Consider the following 23,870-nt stretch of genomic DNA (forward strand, 5'->3'; position numbering starts at 1 on the left):
TATTCCACTAATGTTAATACAATATAAATTATCAACTACATAATAATATATGAATAAAGTACCTCCATTTTTTTGTGAACTATAGCATTTTGAACCGTTAAACAAGTTATTAATTATTATGGAAGAGACCAAGGCAAGGGTGGATTAAAATGAACACAGACGCAGCAGTAGGAGCAGACTGGTTGGTGGGTTTTGGAATGGTTGCTCGCGACTCAAATGGAGAAATCATGCCAGCAGCAGCCCGGTACCCTGTGGTGGTCCATGGAGCTTGCTACCCAACTTGGTTTCCGTTTGGTTCAGTTTGAAACGGATAATCTTGAGCTTTACCATGCTTAGCGGAAGCGTAATGGAGTGTTATTTATTTTCTATTATTAGTGATTGTTTTGCTTTTTTCCCTTTCTTTGAACACGTTGAACTTTCCTTTGTTCGCCGAATCGCCGTGATGACAATTCCGTGGCAGACTATATGGCTAAGAATGCCTCTTCTTTCCCCGAGCATGTTTGGGTTGAGGAGGGACCTTCTGGTTTGGTTCCACTCTTGGACGCAGATGTTTTGGCTTTAATGCCTATTTGATTCAATGAATTTGCTATTTTCAAAAAAAAAAAGACATAAGACCATATACTTGTACTTGGTAAATTAATAAGTAAAAATTATTTTAATTTAATATTGGATATTAGTCCCAAAAATGTAAAAAATTGAAACACTTCACTGGCCTAACATATTAAACACTTTCAACTCACTTTCCAAGTATAATCAAACACACTTGTAGAGGTTTTCTGTTCTGCTTAATTCCATTCAACTTATGACTTGCTGTAATCTCCAAGTTATTGTAAATGTGTACCCTTATGTTTGCTGTATAATTGTAGTTTTCTTTCATTAGGTTTTCATTCCAAAGCTCAAACACTTAGCATATTAATTTTATAAAAATCTTTAAGATACGTGTTCATGATTTAATTTTTTAGAATTGCAATTCTTTATTTATTATGTTATTTGAGTTGTATTTATGTATATCTAATATATGTATTTTAGACATATCATATCTTTTGGGTGTAGACTGGGGTAAATTTCAGAGAAATTAAGTTGCATTGTTAGCTTCAAAAAAAGTTGCATTGTTGAAACTTGAAAATGGCATATGGAATTCTCAGCCTCAATAGGCAGCATGCATAAACAGGATGGCAGATATACAATGGTTGTTTGGACATATGCAAATTGAAGGAAATCCTTGCCTTTCATGATTTTTCAAACAAGGAGTTGCTTATCATGATCCAATTGATCTATAAGATAATGATACAAAGTGCAAACAAAACAAAAAACTATAGCCATCATTGGCACTGCAGTTTCTTATGAAACTCAGTAGTTTGATTGGAATGGCTTGTATTTCTTCAGGTCAAGCAAGACACCAGCCACTGATCCAACAGCAGCAACAACTGACACAACCAAACATGCCCCACTAAATACTTGTAAGCAAATCCATCTGCTACTCCATTTTGGGATCTTCCTCTGGGCGATATACATCTCCACTGGAAAGTAAACTGTTAGAGGCCAAAACCCTAGTGCTCCAATCACTCCCACAATGTCATTGAAGAATGGAAGCAACATTGATAAGACAGTGGTTAAAATCACAAACAGTGTCCTCCAAACCATTCTAAACACATTTAGTCTGTAAGGGGAAGAGAGACCAGGGATTGGAATTTTGAACTCTTTGTCAGTATGGGACCATTTTTTTGCTGCTTCTTTCTCCACAAAGGCAAAGATGGGTTGTGCAAACACTTGGTATGCTCCCACAAGGTGAACCACTATAGCAGCATTTGCAATGTCTATGAGCCAATATGGATTGTAGAAACCAAAGCCAGTAAGAAGATTCCCTGGTGCTGCATCTCCAAAAGCAGCATAGCCCATGCAACCACAGAGCATGTAGAATGTTGTGGTCACTGCAATGCTTATCTTTGTAGCTTTCTTCATTGTTTTTGCCTCAGATGGTGGGGATTTCACTGTGTCCTGTAGTATTATTATTAATATTATTAGATATCAGTTAGTTTATTTGACAAAATAATGGTGTGTTTCGATAAACAACTTAATTAAACATTTTAGAATTGAAGCCCTTAGATTTTGAAGAACTAGAAGGTGTACCTGAATTTCAATGAGAACCACAGCAAATGAATAGGCAAAGGCTATGTCACCAAGAGCTTGGGAAGTCCTCCATATCTTTTGGGTCTCTGTCACAGTTCCAATGCTTATTCCTGTGAGGCTACCCATCAAAGTACCATTTTCTGTTCATGACCCAACCAAAATATCAGACTATATGACTAAAAGTTTAAAAATCAAAACTGTAAGTACTTGTTTGGATCAGTGTTGTGGTGTTTGATATTGGTAAAATTGATTCTGGTAAAAAAGTGAGTTGTAGTGTAGTGAAGCGATTTATCTTTCACCACATTTATGTGAAAAGTGATTTTTATTGTGACATCTAGTAACGAAATCCTGTAATTGATTATGTCCACCACAAAATCTATTCTCTCTAACTTCTTGTCGAATTGATTTTAGACAATGATAACCAAATAAAAGTGATTCTAGTCAATGAAAATTGATTCCAAGGCTCCCAAGCGTGGAATGTGTTTAGAAACTCGGTAAATTTTTACATTTGGAGAATAAGTGATTCTTACATAAGCTATTAGTAGTAGTTTTAATGAGGGAATAAGTGATTCTGGAAAGATTAGAATTAGATCCAAACATGCTAGCTATTATATAACTAACCTGCAACTTTGACAATTCCAAGAGCAAGGCCAATTATGGAATAGGTGAAAGACATGACTGCAGCTACTGATGAGAGCCACCATATTTGATCAAAATCAGGAATTTGAGAAAGAAAAATCTGAGTTATGCCAAAAATGATCATGTATGGGTTGCTTGACATGTGGCATGGATTTTTGCCTCCAGATTGATGGAAACAGTTAGACCTTTTGATTGCCCTGTAGTCAACCAATATCAATCAAAATTTGATACAATCTCCTCAATTATCATCAAATCACTCAAAATCCAATTCTTGTCAGTTTAAAGATGGTGACAGGACAATGAACTATCATGCCACATCCCACATGTTAAATATTTGTCCTTTTATGTGGTACAATTACTAAGCACATGAATAAGCCGACATAAAGTCATTTTCATCTTTTGTTTAAGCAATTTTATGAGTAACTTCTAATCTTATCACACGTCTCCTTTTCATAGGTGACAAATTTTGAATATGAGATTAGCCAAACTAAAATCAATTAGAAAGAGGAATCATGAAGGCCTAAACATGTCTGTGTTATAAACTGTGATCCGAACTCACATCATGCTTATAGAAGCTGCAATTGTGTAGCCTATTACAATTCCAATTAGATTCAGGTACTGAAATATCCCACACAAAGTAACACTGACTCCACCTGCAAAATCCATTGTAGTGCATGTTATTAGTAAATTGTTTAACTGAGAAAAAATTTAAATTCTAAACATATACAAATCATATGATCTTCTGTATGAAGTTCGCGTTCTCAATTATTTTATTCCTTAATTTGGGTTTATTTATTCTTAGGCCAAGCAAAACTTTACAGGTATATCAAACTTTTCAAAAAGTATCATAACCGGTAAAAGAGATTGACTAAGGTATACGTCCATTGAATGTTGCACATGTGAATATGACAGTAAATTTCATATAAAATTTTAGATAACCAGTTGAAAATTGACAAAGACTAATCCCCTTTGACTAGTCTTCTTTACTTGTCATCTCTCATCATATTCTCTAGTAACTAGTTCAGTATTCTCATGACCTTAGCACTAGTAATGAAGTAGCACATACTTGGTGCTGTTTCACTAAAATATTATGTTGAACATGTAAATAGTATGTTTGGTTCCACAGTAAAATACTTTAAAATCTCTTCTACAAATTTTAACTCCTAAGTAAACTTGTCTTGTATTATGTGCAAATTGTGAAATCAAATAATGCAACTCACTAAATGCATGTTTAGAAATCCTTCCACAATTGATTATACCGTCAAAATCAATTTTGAAAAGGAGTTTCTCTTAGTAAATTCTTCATGTCAGAATTAAATATGAGGAAAAAGAAGTTGATCAAAACATACTTTTATCCTCACCAAGGCAGTAGCATCATACACAATAGCGAGAGATATCAGTGAAAGCAGTGTTATGTACCTAGAATGGAGCGAACTGCATCCATGTAAGTATAGTTTCTCTTGCCGGAATTTGGGTCGCCAGCACGGTAGCTTTCAGCCAGAAAAGATGAAGTATAGACAGTAACCAAAGAGAACAACAACATCACAGCAGGACCAGCTACCCAACCAAGTTGAGCTATGGCCCAAGCTAAAGATAGCACCCCAGATCCTATCACAGCTGTTATTATGTGGGAGCTTGCAGTCCAAACATTTCCTGCATCATTTCATCATCACATATTTACTATTAGACTATATCCAATGAAACATATTATGTATTGTAAAAGTGAAACTAGCTTCAATGCATGTTTCAAAATCCTTCTGCAGTTAATTCTGAAGTTAGAGTCTATTATTGGGAGAAAAATCTATGAGTAGCTTCTGGATTTCAGAACTGATTCTGATGAAATAGAAGTTGATCCAAACATGCTGCTATAAATGAATTTTGTACCAGTTCGTTTGAGACGTCCATCATCATCATAGCATTTGGAGGGGTGGGAAGACCCATCAACTCTGGAGCCTTCAATGTCTAAACCTTGATTATGGCTAAGGCTGGTTTGAGGCATGTTTGGTGAAATGAAACAGATATCAAAGCAGAGCAAATTTGTGTGAGAGGCTGTTTATAGTAAGAGTCTTTGTTTATGCAACTAAAGAACTCACTCCACAAATCATACAAGAGAAATAGAATGAGAGAGTGCTTGGTACATAATTATAAGGAGAATGGGGGTATTTATAGGTGTTTTGATAATGATGCTGGTAAAAAGAAGCTAATGGAACAATGAAAGTTGAAAGGGACAATAAAATAAGACAAAATAGTAACCAGAATTTTTTCTTTTCATAGTTGAGAATAATTAATGAGAAAAGTGGTAAAGATATTTAACTTTGAGTTAATAGGTGTCTGCAGAATTCAAACCTCAAACAATACAGGTCAAACTATCACATTATATGTTAATTGTATTATTAGAAAACTATTACTTATACCACTTGTTGATAGGGTAGTTTTGGCGCAACGTTAAAAAGTTGTTGCCATGTGACGTAACTAAAATTACATGCTCAAGTCTTGAAAACAATTTCTTATGTAAAAAATAGAGTAAAGCTACGTACAATAAATTAAGTAATCGGATTCTTTGTATATTGGGAATTGCTAATGAACAAGATTTCCCATTATATGAATTGTGCTATGAAAGTGGGTTTTGTGGATATAAAAAAAATGGTGAATTAGTTAAATTTCAACATTTAGAATTTTTTCCATTTAAATGCTATACACGAATCTAAAAAAATGTGGCCCATGAGGCACAGATTCTATTTAGTTTTCAAGCATCTCATGAAGCACTTAAAGGGCGAATTTTATGACATCCACAGAACTCAGTTGCTAGCACAATTCAAGAACATCACGTAAATGCATACAGGTGTCTAAGCATTTTATTTTAATGGATATCATAGAGCTACAAAAGTCTGAAAATGAGTGAGAATAAGTGAGACATGTGATACCACACCACACCCCCATTTGCGGAAAAACGAAGTTGTGGGTATAGGTTTCTCAGAAAAGTAAACCTTGTCCTGATATTTGGCAATTAAATACCTATGACTAAGTTGTGACTAAGTTTTGTGAAATAGTATTATAATTAGCTCAACTAGACACTAGTAAAATGTTTCAGCAAGTCTCTGATTTAATTGTGAATGCAATTACGTTAAATAGTTAGTAAAAATAGTTTGGCTAAGATAAAAGATTATCCTATTGTTTAAGAAAAACAATAGTAGTACGTATAATCAGCTACGATTATGTATATAAAATGCTTTTCTCTGATTAAAAAAATGTTTTTGTTACTTAATAGTTAATATACTATGATTTTTTTTTGAACAGTAATATACTATTACTATGAATTTGATTTGATGATTTGTAACAATTTTTTGCGGGAAATTTTTGTCTAGACCATAGTCCATAATAAGTATGCACCCCAAATATGATATTGGAGCCGAATAGGACATGTGATTCTTTTTTCATTGAAGTATTGAAGTATGCATGCAAAGGTATATAGATTGTGCCTAGTGGAAGTAGCATTATGCTATAACTCATTACAACCCTGAATTTAATCGTTAATGCATCCAAAAAATAACCATGACTTGGACATTTTTTAAGTGGAAACTAGACATGGGAAAGGTTAAAGTTGAGTTAAGGAGGTACATGTGTGTGAAAAAAAAACTGCTAGAAGAGCTAATTCATGAAGATGTTAATGTTTTCAACTCGAACAAAATTGTCTTTGGTAGAGATAAAAAAAGAAAATGATGTCATTTATACTAATCAGTCCCTTGCTACAAATCTCTTAATAATTTGAGCTTTAGGTGCATGTTTGGTAAAAAGTTAAAACCAACTTCAAAGTACTTTTAGCCTAATGGACTCATTTTTTTCTTCCTTTTCTGCATTGGAACTGATAAAACGAACTTTAACTGACTTTCAACAGTTACCCAAAAACACCCACTCAAAGCAGGGGCTAATTAAACTATGCCATATCTCTAGCAATAGCAGCACTTTTCTCCTAATACTTATGAGTAATCATATGACAATCTGCAATTTTCTCACAGTGGTCTTAGTTTAGAGCTTAAGGATAATTCAGAAATAGAAGAAGGTCTAGTGTGTGTTTGGATAAAGATAAATTTAAAGTGAAAGTATTTTTCCCTCAATTCATAGATAAAGATTCGCGCGTTAACTTTTTATCTTGATGTGAGTGCTAAAATCTTAGAAGTTACTGAGAAATCCTTATTTATTTTCAAATATTAAAAGTAGTCATTTGCATTCCTCTCTCACTTGCAAAGCCTTCCCCACCATTCCTATATTAATATATATATACAAGAATCTATTCCACTTCTTCCTACTCCCTACCTTTGATCTGTTATCTGTATCCTCTTTCCATTGCAGGAATAAAACACCAAATCCTTTCCCTTTTTTTCTGCTTTTGAAAGAAATTAAAATTTGTCTCCTTAATTTTGATGTATCAATTTTCCTTGATTTGAACCATAATTGGTAAAATGGAGAGCATAATAGGTAAATGTTATGCTTCCAAAAATTAGATGCAAGGGCATTGCATCTTCCAGCAGAATTCAAAATTTTCAAACTTAATGGATACGGAAATCCAGAGTAACCTCCCTTCTGAGTTATAGTACAATGCATATGATATTTGATTTGATTTTATGAAGGTTCTGTAAAGTGTAAACTGAACCTTTTCTTTTCTATTTTGTTCTTTCTTCTTTTTCAAGGAGGTAGTAGCCAGGAATGAGGAAAATGCATTTGATATTCTTTCATTGACCATCTTATGGCTTTCCTTAACCCATCCAATCAATTTTTTGTACTGTCCTTGAAATATTGCACTCTACAAATGCCAAATGGTATTAAATTAATTACCTATTGAAATCCAAAAGCAATAATAAGGTTATTGTTCATGCAAGAATCTCTAAGAGTCCAAGGTCAAAGCACGTGTAAGATAAATGTTTGGTCCTAAAAGATAGTGTGTGAATATGTATATTGATCTCATTAGAAATGATCCTTTATTGACATGGCTCCAACAGCAGTTAATTAATTAAATGTTTATACCAATGTGCTTTTACTAAATAAGTGATCACCGATAGATAGATAAAAGTTTATTCACAAGTTAATTTAAACCGTTTATGTTAATAAACTCAACCATTTTATAGACAAGTCATAAGCTATTGTAATTAGTTTACGCAACTTTATCTAAGTGTTTTCATAAGATACATTCAAATAAACTATTGAAAAAACAATCTTAATCTTAATGTTTTTGAAGTTTACCCTATTATAACTTCCTTATTTGCTTAATTGATGTTACGCCATCAAAAGATCATGTAATTAGGGACGTGATACCTTAGTAATTAATGCATGGTCGATTGGTTGAGAGTCAAATCACTGTAAATTAGTCGGTCCATATGATTGGGGGGAAATTGCTAAGAAACATCAAACTTGTTAATATGATGTTCAATAACCTTATCTCTTTTGTGATCACTAGTTTCATGAGGGTAGATACTCATGGATATATCATTTCCACTAGATATAAACAACTAAAAGAATTTACCAAAAAGAAAGCAATGGGGGAATATCAGTACTACTGTATATGTCCTTTCCAAGAAACGTGTGGATAACTGGTCTCATTATATATGTATACGGTCCAAAACAAAACTTCCATACATTGTGTGATGAAAAACGAATCAATTTGGGTCTGTTTAAGAGAGAATCTTCAAGAAATAGTCAGAGAACAGGTTTCCACATGAATTTATTTGTATTGATTGATTGTGACATGCATGAACAGAGCAAGTGCATGTTCAGCACACTCATCATTGAGATTACATGTGAAATGAGTGAAAGGAAGGAGATGAGCCTCTGAAAGTGGGTTTTTAGGGTCATTTGACCTTTAAATTGGGTAGTGAATAGTGATGGTGTCATATCATAATCTTCAAGTCCTTCATAAAGTCAAGTGTACTCCAAATTTCAATTGTATTTTGACTCAAAATGCAGGAATTGATTTGATTGAACTTGCTAACCAATGCTAATTCAATAGTTGATTCTGGACCATATAATATGAACCAGTTATGTGTAATCAGTAATGTACCCCAATTCAACATTCTACACACAGATTGTGTTCTAAAATCTAAACACTAGTTATGGGCATTGGCATGGGTTTGAAATCATGAAGTTCCACTTTATATAAGCACTAAAGAAAATAGCCACAAACTCAAAAAGCATATGCATGATTTTCAATCATATATTTTGCACATGCAGAAATGTCAAGCCTCCACATAAAGTATCCAATTAATTATGATATGGTTCTGTGAGGGAATATATGCATAAACAAAATGTAAAGATAATATCTTACACAAATTGGGCTTAAAAATTAGAGATTATGCCATATGTAATTGACTACTTTTTCCAGCAGGCTACTAGGCCAAAAAGTTTAATGGCATTGCAGCTAACTCAAAAGCAAACAACAATACTGCTTGATCAAGTGAAGGAATATCATATCTGGCAAGTGTCTGAGCGGTCATACACTAATTGAGATGCAATGAACAACGCATGATGACGCGCATGATGATGAGATGTCGACCATGCTGAAGCTCTCATTTAAGGAATTCTCACACATTTGCAGAGGCATTGAATATAGGCTCCAACCTTATAAATGCCAGTTGAGTCGTTCATTTGCATTATTTTGCTTTTTATTCTTAGAATTTCACATTGAGTCCTTCTAAACCTCTTTTTTCTCTCCTTACACACACATTGACTTGAACATCAGATAAAGTGTCTTCTACCGGTATCTTTGACACCTGCAACTAAGACCTAGGAGGTGATCCAGGTCTAATCCCCAAAAAACACTACTTAATTAAGAGCATATATTGAGATTACGAAAGATTTTGGTAGAAAAGATTGTGTTGGATTAAATTGTCCCAGTTGAGATTTCAAATTAGTGCTGGTTAACTTCATCAGATATGCATTCAAGTGGTAAATTGGATGTGGTTATCTTAATTCTTCTCGTATCACTTTTAAAGTGATTTTTCGAAGTTGTTTTTTCTCTCAGGTAACTTTTAATATGATTAATATGATGGTAGTGGAAGAAAGAAATGAACTAGTTGTAAAAATCATGAATGTAAGGATGATCCAAAAGAATGTGACATTCATTTATTAATTTGATCAACAAAGGTTACTAGTTCAATTGGTTAACTGAGCATCGATTATTGGCTGTTTTCCAAGCTCCCACTAGCTTTTTGGATAACTATATGTATATCAACTAATCATTATTCATTTGCAACTTCTAATCTTCAAGTGGATACTCATGAAAAGTGCGTTTATAATTAGTAAATTAATAGCAAGTGAAAATTAAGCACTTGATAAAGCGTACTAAAGTGGTGTTTTTTTAATCACTCCTTTACACGTTTTTAATTAATTCACACATCTAATATATTTTTCCCCCAGCTTTCTAATACACCATGGATATGGGATAGGATAATTATTTGTCCACACCTCATCTTTGAGGTGGAAAGAGGTGGAGGATGAGAGAGATAAGAAGAAAAGAAAAAGTAAGAGAGAGAAAGTATAAGATATGATAGATGATAAGAGGAGAGAGATAGAAATAAAAATAGGTGAAAATGAAGTGTATAACATATGAGGTGTGTATATATCATTGTTGATATGGATATATGATTGCCTCTCCGAGATCTTTCTAGTGAGAGTAGCATCAAAGGAAGTGGCTACTTTATAAGTACACCACCAAATAGTGGACATTTCTATATATAGATACCTAAAAAAATAGACAATTTTATAAATTATTCCAATACTTTTTCTTTTATTTAGTTGGGTAAAATCATAAAAGCAAAAATATATTTATGTTAAACCATTGGTTTTTTTTTTTTAAATCTATGCTAAACCATCATTATATCAGTGCAAATTTTTGTTTTAATTGAATGACTACCAAAATAATTAACTATATTTATCAACATGGGGTACTTCTGGTTGGGCAGCAGAGAGAAATTGGTCATAATTGGCGGAAAATAAATCCGTCACAAAATCCTTATCAGCGGATTTGGAAAAATCTGTCATGAGCTTTGCGACAGAGAATAAATTCGTCACAAAAAATTAGTCAATGCGTTTACGATGGTAATGTAACCTGTCACTAATTTGCGACGGCCTATGTATCCGTCACAAACTCCTTTAAGCGAGGGAATTTAGCGACAGAATGTTAGAGAGGATTTCATCTTTGTAAATCTGCATCAAACCATGGATTTTGTGACGGATTAACTTTCCGTCGCAAAAAACCTCATGTTGGCATTTTTTAAAAAAGAACTTTATTGCTGCAAATAATCAATTATATTTTCACAATAATTTACATTTTTAGACAGAATAATCGAATATATTAAATAAAGAAGGCATGGATAATATTTATAATGGTTGATTTTCTTTTGTCAATCTCTGTGTTGTTTGGAAATTTAGAGAGGAAACAATTTATATGAACTTTGATCAAAATTTTCATTCTCTCCTCTTACATTTGACAAAAGAAAAAGAAAAGCATGATTTTTAACTCATTTTCTCTAGGACCATTTTTGGCCAAACAAACAAAATTATAAGTGGGCTGAAAAAATATCCACATCCTTATCTAGCTTCCCCCACCATATCATATTTTCAAATTTCAATTGATGAACCTAGAGATTGGGGAGACGCACAAATATAGCATCATTTTTGTACACAACAATTAAGTAATTCAACAACTAGTTACAAAATAAAAATAAAATCAACAACTTATAGTGTTTTTTAAACAAATGTATTTTTCACGGGAGACAATCATGTTCGAGTTGGAAAGAGTCATATCTTGATGGAGCTAGTTCTTCTAACAGATAGTATTTTCCATCTACAAGACTTAAACTCGAAATCTTCTTAAAAAAATCAAGTATGTATACCACTTGAACTAAGTGCGGCTAGCTCTCTCGACCGATGATTTTTTCCATCAATAAAACTCAAGTATATATGCCACTTGAACCGATTGCATTTGAAAACTCTCTAGGAAAGAGGTGATATAAAAAAATAATTAAGAATAGTTTTAATGGTAGTAGGAGGTAAAAGGTGATTCTGCGAGATGTAAAGGGGAATCCAAGCACACTACTATACTCCTAAATCCTAATAAGATTACTTTCCAACCAATCCACATTGCTTGATACTTGCTAAGCTCGAACCTTTTATAATTATTTTCTTTATTAATTATTATCTTTACTATCTTTTCAAGTTGGTACTATATTATTTAAGAAGTATCATTTCTCATTTCTCATTTTGAAATCTTTATCTTTTGATTGCTTTCTTTTTTCAAACACCCATCTCATTTCATATTTAAGATCACATTTCGCAAAGGATAAGCAAAGAGAGAGTGAGATGAGTACGTAACTATTAACGCATGACAGTCAAGTGACTTGAATTTAGTGAATAGTTAAATCATGCGTGAAAAGGGTAAAATGTGCATAAAAAAAAGTAAATTAAAGAAAATAAAAAAAAATGACTTTTTTTTTAATTTAGAGATATTAGGTGTAGTCTCACTCATAGTTATAAAACTCGAACCGGACTAGCCGGTTCGACCGGTTGAACCGAGAACCGGACCCCTTATCGGTCCGAGCCATCAATCAGATCGGTCAAGCAATCAAACCGGTATAAACCAGTTTGGACCGGCCGGTTCAGGGAATAAACCGGCGACTCGGCCGGTTTTTTGATGAACTGGTCAGTTTTTTTTTTTTTTTCTGATTTTGCCTTTTTTTGTTAAAACTGTTTTTAATGGTCAAACTGTAATTAATTTACATTTAATGTTAATTATTTGGTCAAATGATATTCAATTGAGAGTTATTTAAAAAAATTGTCATGACTAGGACTTGAACACAAGACCTAGAGGAGGAAAACTAATCCAAGTTTCCACTACACCACCTTGCTTCTTGTTAGGAAGAATGCATATTATTTTATATATATATGATATACTAAGGTTATATTTTAAATTATTATAATTTTTTTAATATAAACCGAGTCAAACAATCGAACCAATGACCCAATGGTTGAACCATTGACCCAGTGCCTCGACCGAGTCGATCACCGGTCCGAGTCTGATAACACTGGTCTCACTCACTATGCCTTCATTATGTAACAAAAAAAAATCTGTCTCACTATTCTCTCTCTCTTTGGAATCCACAATTATGATTTCATTGATTAACTATGAGTAGTATTCACATTTTATTATTTCTTATAATTCATTTTTGTTCAGTTTTTTTTTTCTGTCTCTTTCTACTATTTTTATCAAATTATCTATAATCTATATAAAAGCAAAGTTTCTGCAACAATAAGGGTAAAATTGTAATTCACTTAATTAGTATGCATGTTTGAATTTTTTTATATGGATATTTTTGTAATTCTATTAATTATTGAGTAGAAAATCAATCGTGGCCGTCCATTGACTTTGATCTTTAGCCATTGATTGTTGGGTAGGAACTTCAATACAAAGGTGGAACTTCAATAACCTGAAACGTCTGATTTTTCACGTCTAATTTTGTGAAACGTTTTCCCTTTTACTTTCTCTGTTCGGCTTTCCAGTTTCAATGGTATCGCGACTTTAATTCTTCCGACCCATTCCAAATCATACGGTATAGATTTTCCGTTCTGAACACTATATATAGTTTATTCTCCATTTGCCATGGAGGGAATAAGGTTGAGGGAAAACTCGAATCAGAAGGTCTCTGGCGCACTCTGATGAGGTTCAGCTTCTTTCTCCGGCTGAGATGTCGTCTTTCGTGACCGGGGTTGGAGTTGCCAATCGCCATTGGGGGTTAGGGATCGAGGGCAGAGTCTGAATGGTCCCAAGCGCACAACAAGGAGAGGAGGGATCAGAAAGGGTATCAGCATCGATCTCACCTGCGGATTATTTGAGGTGAGCCTGTGAGGTTTTCAGGAAGAAGCAATTGATGATTTTGGGACGAAAGAGACCGTTGTTGCGTCGTTTTTGTTTTTTTTTACGTGTGCTTGCATTTGTTATCTTCCTTCACTATCATTGCATGTTCAGTTCTCTGCATTCATTTTTGACTCACAATTTCCATTTCTAAAATAGGCAATAGACTTCTCATTCTTCTCTTACGTTCCGGTAAGTACTCTCTGCTAAATTTTTGCATCCTTACTGTTTTCTAGCATCATATTGCTCATGCTCCCTGTGCTTCTTCTGCCTACCACTCTTCATTGAAAGTAATTTACTTTCATTTTTCTTTTTTCATTTTTCTACTTATATTGGTTTAAGTCATGAACCTGCACATATTTGGTTGCGGCGGATTTGTTTAATTTAAAAACTTTATTGTTTGCTGCCATGTATTCTGAAAAATCTGTAGACTGTAGTCATATTGGTGTCATCAAGGACGATGGCATCTGAATGCCCGTTGACTGTAAAACCAAAAAAACCAATCCATGGGTAAACTTCATTGAGTACAATTCTCCTCAGGACATACTTACATACATGTTCTTTCTTTAAGCCATGTTGTTATAGACTGGATTAGTAGTGAAGTTTGGGGAAGATTAGTTTGACTAATACATAAAGGGGGTTATCCTTTTGCTTGCAATTCCATTACCTAGCTCCTTCAATCCAAGATTCAGTTGTTCGGTGTCAACAAGATATAGTTTGAGCAGTGCAGAGAACAATGTGGTATATGCAGAAGCAAATGTCAGTACTTTTGATGAACAAAACCTTTGGTTGTTAAGCAAGCTTGCAGGTTGTTTCCATTTGTTATCTCCTTATTGCTTAACATCTTGACAGAGGCTACTGTGAGTTATAGTTCTTTCTACCTCACCAATCTCTATTATAGATAAAGTAAATTTAGTGTTCATGGTATATAGTCTATTTTTGTGTTCATATTAGTGTTAATATTTGTTTAATAATACACATTTGAGGCTTGATATAATTTTTTTCTAGATTGTTTAGCAGAATTTCTGATCTTGCCTTTCCTAACTTTGGCCGAATTTATGAACTGGCAACCCCCTATTTTGTCTTCTATGATGGAGTCAATGAGGTAATTGGTTGGTGGTTATCTTGATTGAGCTGCTTTTGTGAATTAATAAAGCTTTTCAGCATAGTAGGCTATTAGCACTGCTTACTTGCAAAAAGGAAGTTTCCATTACTTTTAGTTGAATGAACTTAGGATGCATGAAACACATATTTTAGCTTTACATTTGTCCAAGAAATTTGTTGATGTCTGAAGCTATCACACTTATGCATGCATCATTCATGTGAAGAAAACCCAGTGCAGCAATATTAACTTCTATAACTGCTTTTTTTTTGCTCCACTACTTAGCAAGATTTACAGTGTGTGTCAATATTCTATTTTATTTCAATTTTTATTTTTATTTCTTTCTTATTGTTTATGCTACATTGTGTGATTTTGTTCTTTTCACATCTTTTAATATCATTCAAATGTGTCATATTCTCTTATTCGTTTTCTTCCATAAGAATGAATTTCTACTTCATTTCTTATTTTCTTATTATTAGTTCACTTGCTTTTGTGGTTCTATTTTAATGTTAGTTTTCTTCTATGGCAAGAAAATGACATGATGGATTCCATTTTCTCTAGATAATTAGGTTGGGAACTGGGGATTCCATATCTGGAGAAGCCCAATCTATTTCACCGTTGAGGGGAAAGCTTTTTTCAAGCCTTGGCGCTACCTTTAATTTTAGCCATCTTGATCAAATATCTTTTAAGAGAGAACAAAAATTTGAAATGCCAAAAAGCATACCGATCAAGGAATCCAATGACAAATTTACCATCTTACTAAATAATACTAACAATTTGATAGCATTTTTTATTTTTTATGTTGTTATAAGTATATATATAATTCATTGTTATTTTTGAAATTAAATTTTTTCTCATTTTATTTCCTTTATTTCACAAATAAAATGAAATTATATGTTAATAAACTCTATTCTATATAATAATACAAAGCACATGTGAATGGAATTGTAGAAGTTGAAAGGTTTTAAAGCCATTGGATTTTTTGCATTGGATTTTGCAAAAGCTGAAGAACAATGAGTTAAAGGAAAATGAAAAGAACGAAGAGAAGAATACGCGTATTGATGTTGGGCAGCAAGAATTGGAGTAAGTTTTCATACATTGATGGTTTATATTAAAGTATTTATCCTTTTACAAATAGTTTCGGTTTGAAAACAAAAACAAAAAAAAATTCTATGAAAATAAGCTTACTGAGGAGCAAATAATTTTTTTTTTTTGCTTTTGCTGAAATAAACTCTTTACTGCAAAACAACAACCGGTCATTAGCAGACTTCCCTCAAATAACTCAAATTGATAGATCCGCACTATTAGCTTCTCAAAATAACTTAATATAGAATGATAGATAAGCTTTAACCATAGAGCATGCATATCTTCTATCTAACATGACATTAGAACAAAACAACTAAGTGTATGAAACGATCATGAAAACGGTTACTCACGACAAAAGGGAGCTGTTTTTTCTCTATGGTTATGGAGGAACATGGAAAACTTACATTTGGAGAGCATTATTAGCAGCTATAAGATCCAAAGGAGTTTGCATTAACCGTTGCATCAAGTGAAATTGCCACTTTGCTCATTGCATACTCACAAGCATTTTTTTCAAGTACAGTCATTGTAAAAGGTGTTATATTTGCCAAAACAATTGTTTTCAGATGACCAATTATATGTATCATGCTATAGAGTCACGCATCGTAAAGGATTAAAAATCCTGATTTGCGATAGCGTTGACAAAAAATCGCATAGTACTTCAAATGTAGAGTACAAAGAAGTCTTTTGCAATGTCATATAAAGAATATCTTTTTACAGGAAATGTGCAACGATGCATTTTCAATTTTATTATGAATGTAATTACTCCAAGTGCAAAAAAGGAATCCGTATAGCACATACATGTTACTCGCACTCCCTGTAATAAACTATTCAATAGATATAAAAAAAACTAAAAATCGAGCTCTTAGAAAAACAAGTACAATTACAAAAGATAAAACAAAATAGCAACTCAAAAAACAAAGACAAACGTTCACTGAAAAAACACATACAAATTTATGATTTCATATATCTAATTAAATTAATTTTTTTTAATCCTTAAAATATCTTTAGAAAAACACACACAGATTAAAAAACACACCCACATACACAAAATAAAAATGAATATACGGGTAAAAATACTATTTAATCATATAGACACCAAAGGGAAATCCCCGTGCATCGCACGGGTAAAAGTACTAGTATATCATATTGCAAATTTCTTTCTCTTTTATTTATATATTTTTCTCTAAAGATGTGGAGTTTTAAAGTGTCATGAAAGCTTAATTCATGAAATGTACTCTTATTCACATAATATTTGGGGGGGGGGGTGATGTTATTTGCATTAGGTCCAATAATTCACAAAGACATAAAGCATTTAGTAAAAAAAAGTAATAATTCATAAAGCCTTGATAAATCCACATTAGGTGTTTTTAGGATTGTAGGAATTTTGAAGCTAAAAGCGGTGCGGGTTTCTATAAAATAATATTCAACCTTCAAAATCAGAACAATAATCTACTGGATCAAACCTACCAAGCTCAAAAACATCATGGACAAAGGCAAACACTGAACCGCCCACCACCTCCTAGTAGTATCTCACAATTAACCATCCATCCTTCTCCATTTGAGACTTTTATTAGTGAGTGTGTACTCTGATTTGGGATGTTGAATGCACTTCATTGGCATCCATTTGAGGCCTTGGTGCGCTCGTAACAACCCTTGTATTGAGCAACGAATGATCTCTAATGACTATGTTGCGACGTCGATTCTGGCTCAACGTTGATAGTTTCCAAGCGGCTTGGTCTAATAGTCGGTGGAGGAGCGGGTGAGGTTCATTTCTTGGGCTGCTTTGGTGGCCTCTAAAGTTTTCGTTAACTGTGATGACAACCGATGTGGCCCGCCAATGAGTTCAGGTTTTGGAGGTTGTTGGCGCAATAGCAAGGGAGAACGGATAATGGGTCTCATGAGTTCTAGAGTGGATTTAGACATCCTTCACATGGAAATGTTAGCTATTTTACACGGGCTACAAAATGGCTTGGAACTAGGGTCTTCTTTACATGCTGTTGATTTGGTTCTAAGATCCTCATCTAACCATCATGCGTATGAGGTCTTAATTTTGGACATAAAGGATTTGCTCGGAAGGCGCTGGAAGGTGCATTTGGTTCATACTCACAGAAAAGGAAATATGAGTGCTGATTTTTTAGCCATTAATAGATTTCTGACGGGTGCAATTTATCTTTCCGATGTAAATGGAAAAAAAAACAAAACAAGAACTATATGGGTTATGAAATACAATATGGATAACAATAATAAATGAGAAATAACAATAAAACCATTCTCCCAAATTGAGGGAGGGAGATTGAGGAAACAGAGCACAGTGAAATGGCGTTACAGCAATGTTGTTGTTCTTCTTCTTCCTCATTCATCTTCAACTCTCGCACTCTGCTAAATTCCCCTTCTTTCCCAATCTCAGCTTCATTCCCAAACCCTAATTCAACAACCTTCACTTCTTCCACCACCATCTTCTGCCGCGCCACTGGCCCTCTCAACAACGACAACCGTTCTTCTCCGGCAACCAAGAAGAAGAAGAAGAAGAAGACCAAAAAGATTGACGATTCCGAACTTCTCAACTCCAACGACTTCGATATTTTGCATGATTTGCCCTTCGATGCTCAAACTGCCGCCGCCACCGCCGCCGCCCCTAACTCCTCCGGTTCCTCTTTCTACCACCCTTCCATGCCCTTGCCTGAACCTCCTGCTGGTTTCGCTTTGGGCGATAACGGCAAGGTTCTCCTCACTTCGACTAATCGACTCGTCACTGTTGTAAGTGTTTTTCACCACCCTTTTGATTTCTATATTTGTGTGAATGTTGCAAACTTTGAATGATTTGTTAACAGGTTGATCCTACGAACAAGCTTCCATTAGAGTGTGTGGTGAGGAGAGTGTTCAGAAGCTCTGAAAGAGATGAATGCATGTTGCTCTGCCCAGTTGACACGTAATACTTGTTATCCTTTCATTCTAACCTTGTTACATTTTCATTCTATTTTTATGTATTGTCTTCTTGACTATGGATTTTGGATTGTTTTACTGCAGGCCTGTCCAGATATTGAAGAACACACTTGATGGATGGTCAGCTGTAAGTTTCTGTCTTGAATTCTAAGCCTGCAATGTATATTCATGGGATGTTTCTATCCATTGGTGCTTGATTCAGGAGTAATATTTCTCAGCATATTCAATAATGCTTTTGAAAATTAAGATCCGCGCTGCATTTTGTTGAGGATAAAATCATTTGCTCAAACTTGTATATAACAAGGCACTCTTTTTATATCCCTCAAAGTAATGTTATCTGCCCCTCTTAAATAATGAGGTTATTGATTATTGTGGGAAGATTAAAATGTATATCTTTCAATTGGGTCTCTACATGTATAAGGTGTTCAATCTTGCCCTTTAAATATTATCGTCGTCTTCAATTTCATTCCCTGACCGTGAGATTGACATGGAGTTACTGTGAAATATAGAGACTAAACTGAAAATGGTTGATGCTTTTAGAGACAAGAATGTTAGTGTTTCTAGTCCATATTTTGTGATTCTGTATCAGTTTGGTCCCTAAATGGCTAAACCAATGTATTGTAACTTGTAGCTCCATCAAACCTTTTTGTAATATTGATGCAAGGTCATATTGAAAACATTTGTATGTATAGGGACTAAATTGAATACATTTTTATATGGGGAACTTGGAATGGAATTGAAACTGAATGTCCTTATAAAGAGTTAAAGATCGGAAATATTTTTGTAACCTTGTGGGAACATACGTACTTCCTTTTATTTTTCCCCCAATCTTCTCACTCAAATTCATATTTTCCTTTTGTCTTTTAGATCAGTGATGAGGAAGTTGAATCTATTCTGCCTGCTGCAGCTTATGCGCTTGCCAAGATACACATGCATCTTGTTTATAGCGGGTATGTTTGTGATATATTGTTATCTGGAAAGTCAGGACATCACTGAATATTTTTGTGTCTCCGTATCAGGTACTGTTATACTGCACGTGGTGGTTTTTGCTACACCGAAGAAGATATATTTGACTTTCATACAGGCAAGGATTTATTTGCTTTCATTTCCTTTTACTAAAGTACTTACTGATATTCATTGTTTAATGTTTCTGACATCATATCATAATATAGACAAAGTAGAGGTTATAATTAGCTTAATACACCCGAAAGCTTAATTTGGGTAAATGACACGAGTGCTTTTGTCTTATATTCCTTTCATCACCACTCTTATAATTTCTAATTACATTGCTTTTTGTTGGGAATTGGATATCTTTTTGTTAAGGAAAATGAATTTTCTTAGTTACTTTAGTGACATTTGGTTGGTTGCTGATCACATATATTATGAATGCAAACTTTTTTGTGTCTGTCCATTAGTATCAAAGTGCTATTTTTACTTTTGCCTAATGTAATGTATATCACACTGCAAAACTGGAATTTGTATATAAGACATTGGAGATTGCTATTTTCTCCCTTATTCTAATTTCATGGGCAAGTTGTGGACCATGAGTCTCTGCTTATTTAGATAGAGACAATGCATTGACCAAAAATAAAAATCCTAAAGACGAGTCATATATACATTCATTATTACACTTGATTGTATTTTGCATTTCTGGTTTTGATATATAGACCCCAAACACTTTGCACGATTAATGGATAATTTTCATTTTCCATCGTCCCTGTCCTTTTCTGATTTAATAGATCAAATAAAAGGTTAATCTATAGGAAGCTCCTATCAATTTATTGTCCAACTTTGTCTCTACCATGCAGTTTTAGGATGATGATAAACACATTCTATTTACGAATTACTTCTAAAGCGATAATCTAATGCTCAACTGATTGAATTTTATGCCACAAGTGTAATGCATGATGTTTTTACCATTTTGCAGACGATGAGAGAGGAGTGGATGGCTTGCCAACTGAAGGTGTAGAAATTACACATTTTAATCTGGTAATTTTATTATCTTCATGGGCACAAATATGTTTTTGTATTTTTTGTTTCTTTTCAATAGGTTTTGATTTTAATAGAACAATTGGTTTAGATGTATATTTTGTTCATTTGTTTTATCCAATGTTTAAAACTTAGAACTTGGAAGATTGATAAAGGAACCTTTGGCCTATTACAATCCTCAGAGAGCTATGGATTGTGCACTAATTTATAGTCCTTTTGTTGCAGGAAGGTGCTCGCTACATGATTTACACACCATCAGATCCACTTCTTTTTGTCGCTTTGAAGGTAAGCTGGTACAAGCTTCTTAGAGTAACTACTATACTGTGGAACAGTGGAAGCATTCCATATACTTGAGACCCTTTACTCTCTTATACCAGTGTGAATATAGTGTTAAAGATCATTTACTTGAGTTTGTAATTGCCATAGTAAAATACATAATTTAATTGGGCCTTTTACTCTGCAGGATGAGGACGGGATATTGCAAATTGCTGATGATGTAAGTAGGCTATCACCAATCACTAACTCATTAGAGTTTGTGCACAATTTCCTTTTGTAGTTCTAATCTTATATTCAATATAAAGCTGGCTCCTATTTTCTGCATTTTACCCCATTATTCTCAAAGGTCAGAATGCCACTTTCAAGCGATGGTTTTCAAATTTTAGCAGCCTTACTATTTTCTGGTTATGGCATTCACTCTAATAATAATGTCCATTACTTGACCACAATGATTTTAAGTTTCTTTTGTTGCTTGTACACACATAGCTTGAGGTTGCTAATGGCTAAGATTTTGAACAGGACCTGCTTGAAGATCCTATTGTCATTGACGCCATAGATCAGGAGACTGAATTTAATGCCTTGGTGGTATGTGGCTCCATTCTACCAAGTGATCACTTCTTTTGATATTAAGTTTGACCATGCTCATTTCCATTTTATTTGTGCCCCTGCAGGAAGAAGAAGCTGCCCTTATTGAATCAACCATGGATGAAAGATAACCTGGTATATTTTACTGTAGAGCTGTCCCTGTATTTTACTCTGCACTGCCCCTGTGTATATGATCAATTTTGTAAGGACCGGATGTGTATACTAATTTACTTTACTTTTTTGTCGTCTCAATATTTAAAAATAATCTTTTTTTATTAATTTTATATGTTTAGGCATTTTCTTTGTATTTGTAATGCTTGGAATCTCTTGTAGGAAAGAAAATGAACATCCTTTATAATTCAAAATAATTATATTTGAACTTTTTGTTTCGTGTAAAAGATTTCAGTGCACAACAATTATTTTCTACTCAATCACTTTTTACCTTAATATTATTCATAAATCAGTTCTGATAATTGCCAATTTGAAGAGTTTTAGCAGAAGTGAATCAAAACTAAAATGACTTCTAGATAATATCTATCGTTCGTGAGTGTGATTGATATATAATAAAATTTTCAAAACCAATATAAAAAAGCTTCACTTTATGTCCAAACTGGTATTTCATTCACATTCATCACAATTTCAAGGAAAAGAAGGTGCTGAACTCTTTGAAATAGCAAATCTATGTTAACTGGCAAATCAAAGCCCTTAATCTTGCTTCTCCACTGGTGGATGAGATCAGTATTTCGCCACATTTAGCTTGTCTTCAGCTTCCTTAGCATAAATCTCATCCCTCTCTTGAAAATATCTCTTGAAAGCTCTTGGAAGGAACCTTGGTATCAAGAACGCACACAGATTGACAGCATAATAAACCAGATTAGCCACAGCCAGAACCCTCCCAAACCAAAACCATGCCTTGTCCTGCACAAAATGGATCAGAAAATTCAACTCATTTCATTTCCCCTACAAAGATTGATTATATATGCATGCAGAAATCAATGAGAGAATGAACCTTAAGTAGTGCATTTTGTGGCAAAGTCTTGTAGAGCCAAACATTTTGTACCCAATCAACATCCACAAAGATCCTCCTTATAGTATACATCAAAGGCACCAATGCTCTCACTGGTGGAGAAAAAAGTGACAAGCCACTTATCACATTCTCTGTGAGTATCTGGACAGACATCAAGAAAAGATGAGGACTTGCAGATTGAACTGCAAGCTCATCCCCTCTTCCAAACCCTCCCAACACATATGCCAGAGGCAAGAACAGCCCCACGGTGGTTCCAACCACCACATAGGCCTGGAATCCTCTGCTTCCATGGAAGATGATCTGGCGGGGGCCGCCTCGCACGTTTGATGGGAAGGCGAAACGTGCAAGTGCCATGAGGTAGATGGTGGTAAGGGCAGGGAAGAGAAGATCAAAGAGAGGGACAAGACCACTTGCTGAGAATACCAAAACGAAGGCCACGAGCTGAACCTCTATCACACGCAGAGAGCCCATCATGTTCATGCTGCCAACTGGTGCAGCAGAAGCTGCTTGTTGCTTAGGATTTGTGTTTGTGCCTGTGCCTGCCATAGCTAGAGAAACACCAGACATTTGTGTCTTGTTTTTCACTGAGGTTGTTTGTTTGTCAGAGTTCTTCTGCTCATAAAAGTAACTTCTAGGCGTCAGAATTAATTCCCAACAAATAAGCTGATCAAATATGCTTGAGTGATCTAGCAATTCAAACAAGATATATCTATGTATAGTTTAAATGCGTTTGCATTTTTATTTCCTTATAAAGTTATGACAAAGATGTATTGTCTAGAAACTCAGTAGATTTGTGAATATACAAAACATGATTATACATAGATATATACAAATCATAATTATACATAGATAGATATATACAAACCTACTAGTAGCTAGCTGAACTGAACCGAATTGGTGTCATGATAATGACGAGTTGAAAGAAAGGGTGATCTAGAATCGGCAATTTGGATTGACTTGTTTTCAGATAGAGAAAGTTAGAAGAACAATTTGAGAATGAAGACAGAATTGTTGATTCACTACATAAAGCATCTCTGGTACCATTATAGCACACCAACGTGTAGTGTAGCATGTGTGGCATTTGCTTCTCCTTACACGTAGGCAGGCAATCCCACGTGTCACCTTCATCTTGATCTTAAATGGATTAGGATTTAGGATAGGAAATATAGGAATGTTATTTTAGTAGTTGTATT

The 23,870-nt window shown here is 34.2% G+C and overlaps 3 protein-coding genes across 5 annotated transcripts; 1 reads left to right on the plus strand and 2 right to left on the minus strand.

The window, feature by feature from the left end:
• Positions 1-1,109: 1,109 nt before the first annotated feature.
• LOC130711721 (amino acid permease 4-like) lies at positions 1,110-4,916 on the minus strand. Its single transcript, XM_057561440.1, has 6 exons — positions 4,654-4,916; positions 4,189-4,422; positions 3,329-3,422; positions 2,752-2,966; positions 2,131-2,270; positions 1,110-1,998 (listed from the first exon to the last, which is right to left on the minus strand). Exons 1-6 carry the CDS (start codon positions 4,766-4,768, stop codon positions 1,351-1,353), a joined length of 1,446 nt encoding a protein of 481 aa, XP_057417423.1. The 5' UTR covers positions 4,769-4,916; the 3' UTR covers positions 1,110-1,350.
• A 13,182-nt stretch (positions 4,917-18,098) lies between these two features.
• Positions 18,099-22,031, plus strand: LOC130715039 (uncharacterized). Its single transcript, XM_057565031.1, has 10 exons — positions 18,099-18,614; positions 18,689-18,786; positions 18,885-18,927; positions 19,668-19,750; positions 19,820-19,884; positions 20,728-20,789; positions 21,015-21,074; positions 21,253-21,285; positions 21,585-21,650; positions 21,737-22,031. Exons 1-10 carry the CDS (start codon positions 18,174-18,176, stop codon positions 21,779-21,781), a joined length of 996 nt encoding a protein of 331 aa, XP_057421014.1. The 5' UTR covers positions 18,099-18,173; the 3' UTR covers positions 21,782-22,031.
• Positions 22,032-22,181: 150 nt separating this feature from the next.
• Positions 22,182-23,758, minus strand: LOC130713891 (uncharacterized). 3 transcript variants are annotated; one of them, XM_057563713.1, is made up of 3 exons: positions 23,547-23,758; positions 22,660-23,305; positions 22,182-22,568 (listed from the first exon to the last, which is right to left on the minus strand). In XM_057563713.1, the coding sequence occupies exons 1-3, from the start codon at positions 23,756-23,758 to the stop codon at positions 22,386-22,388; spliced, it is 1,041 nt and encodes a 346-aa protein (XP_057419696.1). In that variant the 3' UTR covers positions 22,182-22,385. The 3 variants fall into 3 exon arrangements, with proteins under 3 accessions (XP_057419696.1, XP_057419698.1, XP_057419697.1); XM_057563715.1 differs by having other exon boundaries at positions 22,185-22,568; positions 22,660-23,289; positions 23,547-23,684; XM_057563714.1 differs by having other exon boundaries at positions 22,187-22,568; positions 22,660-23,289; positions 23,543-23,682.
• Between the last annotated feature and the right edge of the window lie 112 nt (positions 23,759-23,870).

This window comes from Lotus japonicus, chromosome 4, assembly GCF_012489685.1.
Source record: "Lotus japonicus ecotype B-129 chromosome 4, LjGifu_v1.2".
In the NCBI taxonomy this organism is placed as follows: Eukaryota; Viridiplantae; Streptophyta; class Magnoliopsida; order Fabales; family Fabaceae; genus Lotus; species Lotus japonicus.

Excerpts from the sequence above, each read along its gene's own strand:
- LOC130715039 (XM_057565031.1), top strand. The coding sequence starts at position 18,174 with ATGGCGTTACAGCAATGTTGTTGTTCTTCTTCTTCCTCATTCATCTTC. Across the intron at positions 18,928-19,667 it reads CACTTGATGGATGGTCAGCT|ATCAGTGATGAGGAAGTTGA; the intron begins GTAAGTTTCTGT and ends TTTGTCTTTTAG. Across the intron at positions 19,885-20,727 it reads TATATTTGACTTTCATACAG|ACGATGAGAGAGGAGTGGAT; the intron begins GCAAGGATTTAT and ends ACCATTTTGCAG.
- LOC130711721 (XM_057561440.1), bottom strand. The coding sequence starts at position 4,768 with ATGCCTCAAACCAGCCTTAGCCATAATCAAGGTTTAGACATTGAAGGC. Across the intron at positions 4,423-4,653 it reads TGGACGTCTCAAACGAACTG|GAAATGTTTGGACTGCAAGC; the intron begins GTACAAAATTCA and ends GAAATGATGCAG. Across the intron at positions 1,999-2,130 it reads TGGTTCTCATTGAAATTCAG|GACACAGTGAAATCCCCACC; the intron begins GTACACCTTCTA and ends ATAATACTACAG.
- LOC130713891 (XM_057563713.1), bottom strand. The coding sequence starts at position 23,758 with ATGCCACACATGCTACACTACACGTTGGTGTGCTATAATGGTACCAGA. Across the intron at positions 23,306-23,546 it reads TTCAGTTCAGCTAGCTACTA|TTACTTTTATGAGCAGAAGA; the intron begins GTAGGTTTGTAT and ends GACGCCTAGAAG. Across the intron at positions 22,569-22,659 it reads CACAAAATGCACTACTTAAG|GACAAGGCATGGTTTTGGTT; the intron begins GTTCATTCTCTC and ends CATTTTGTGCAG.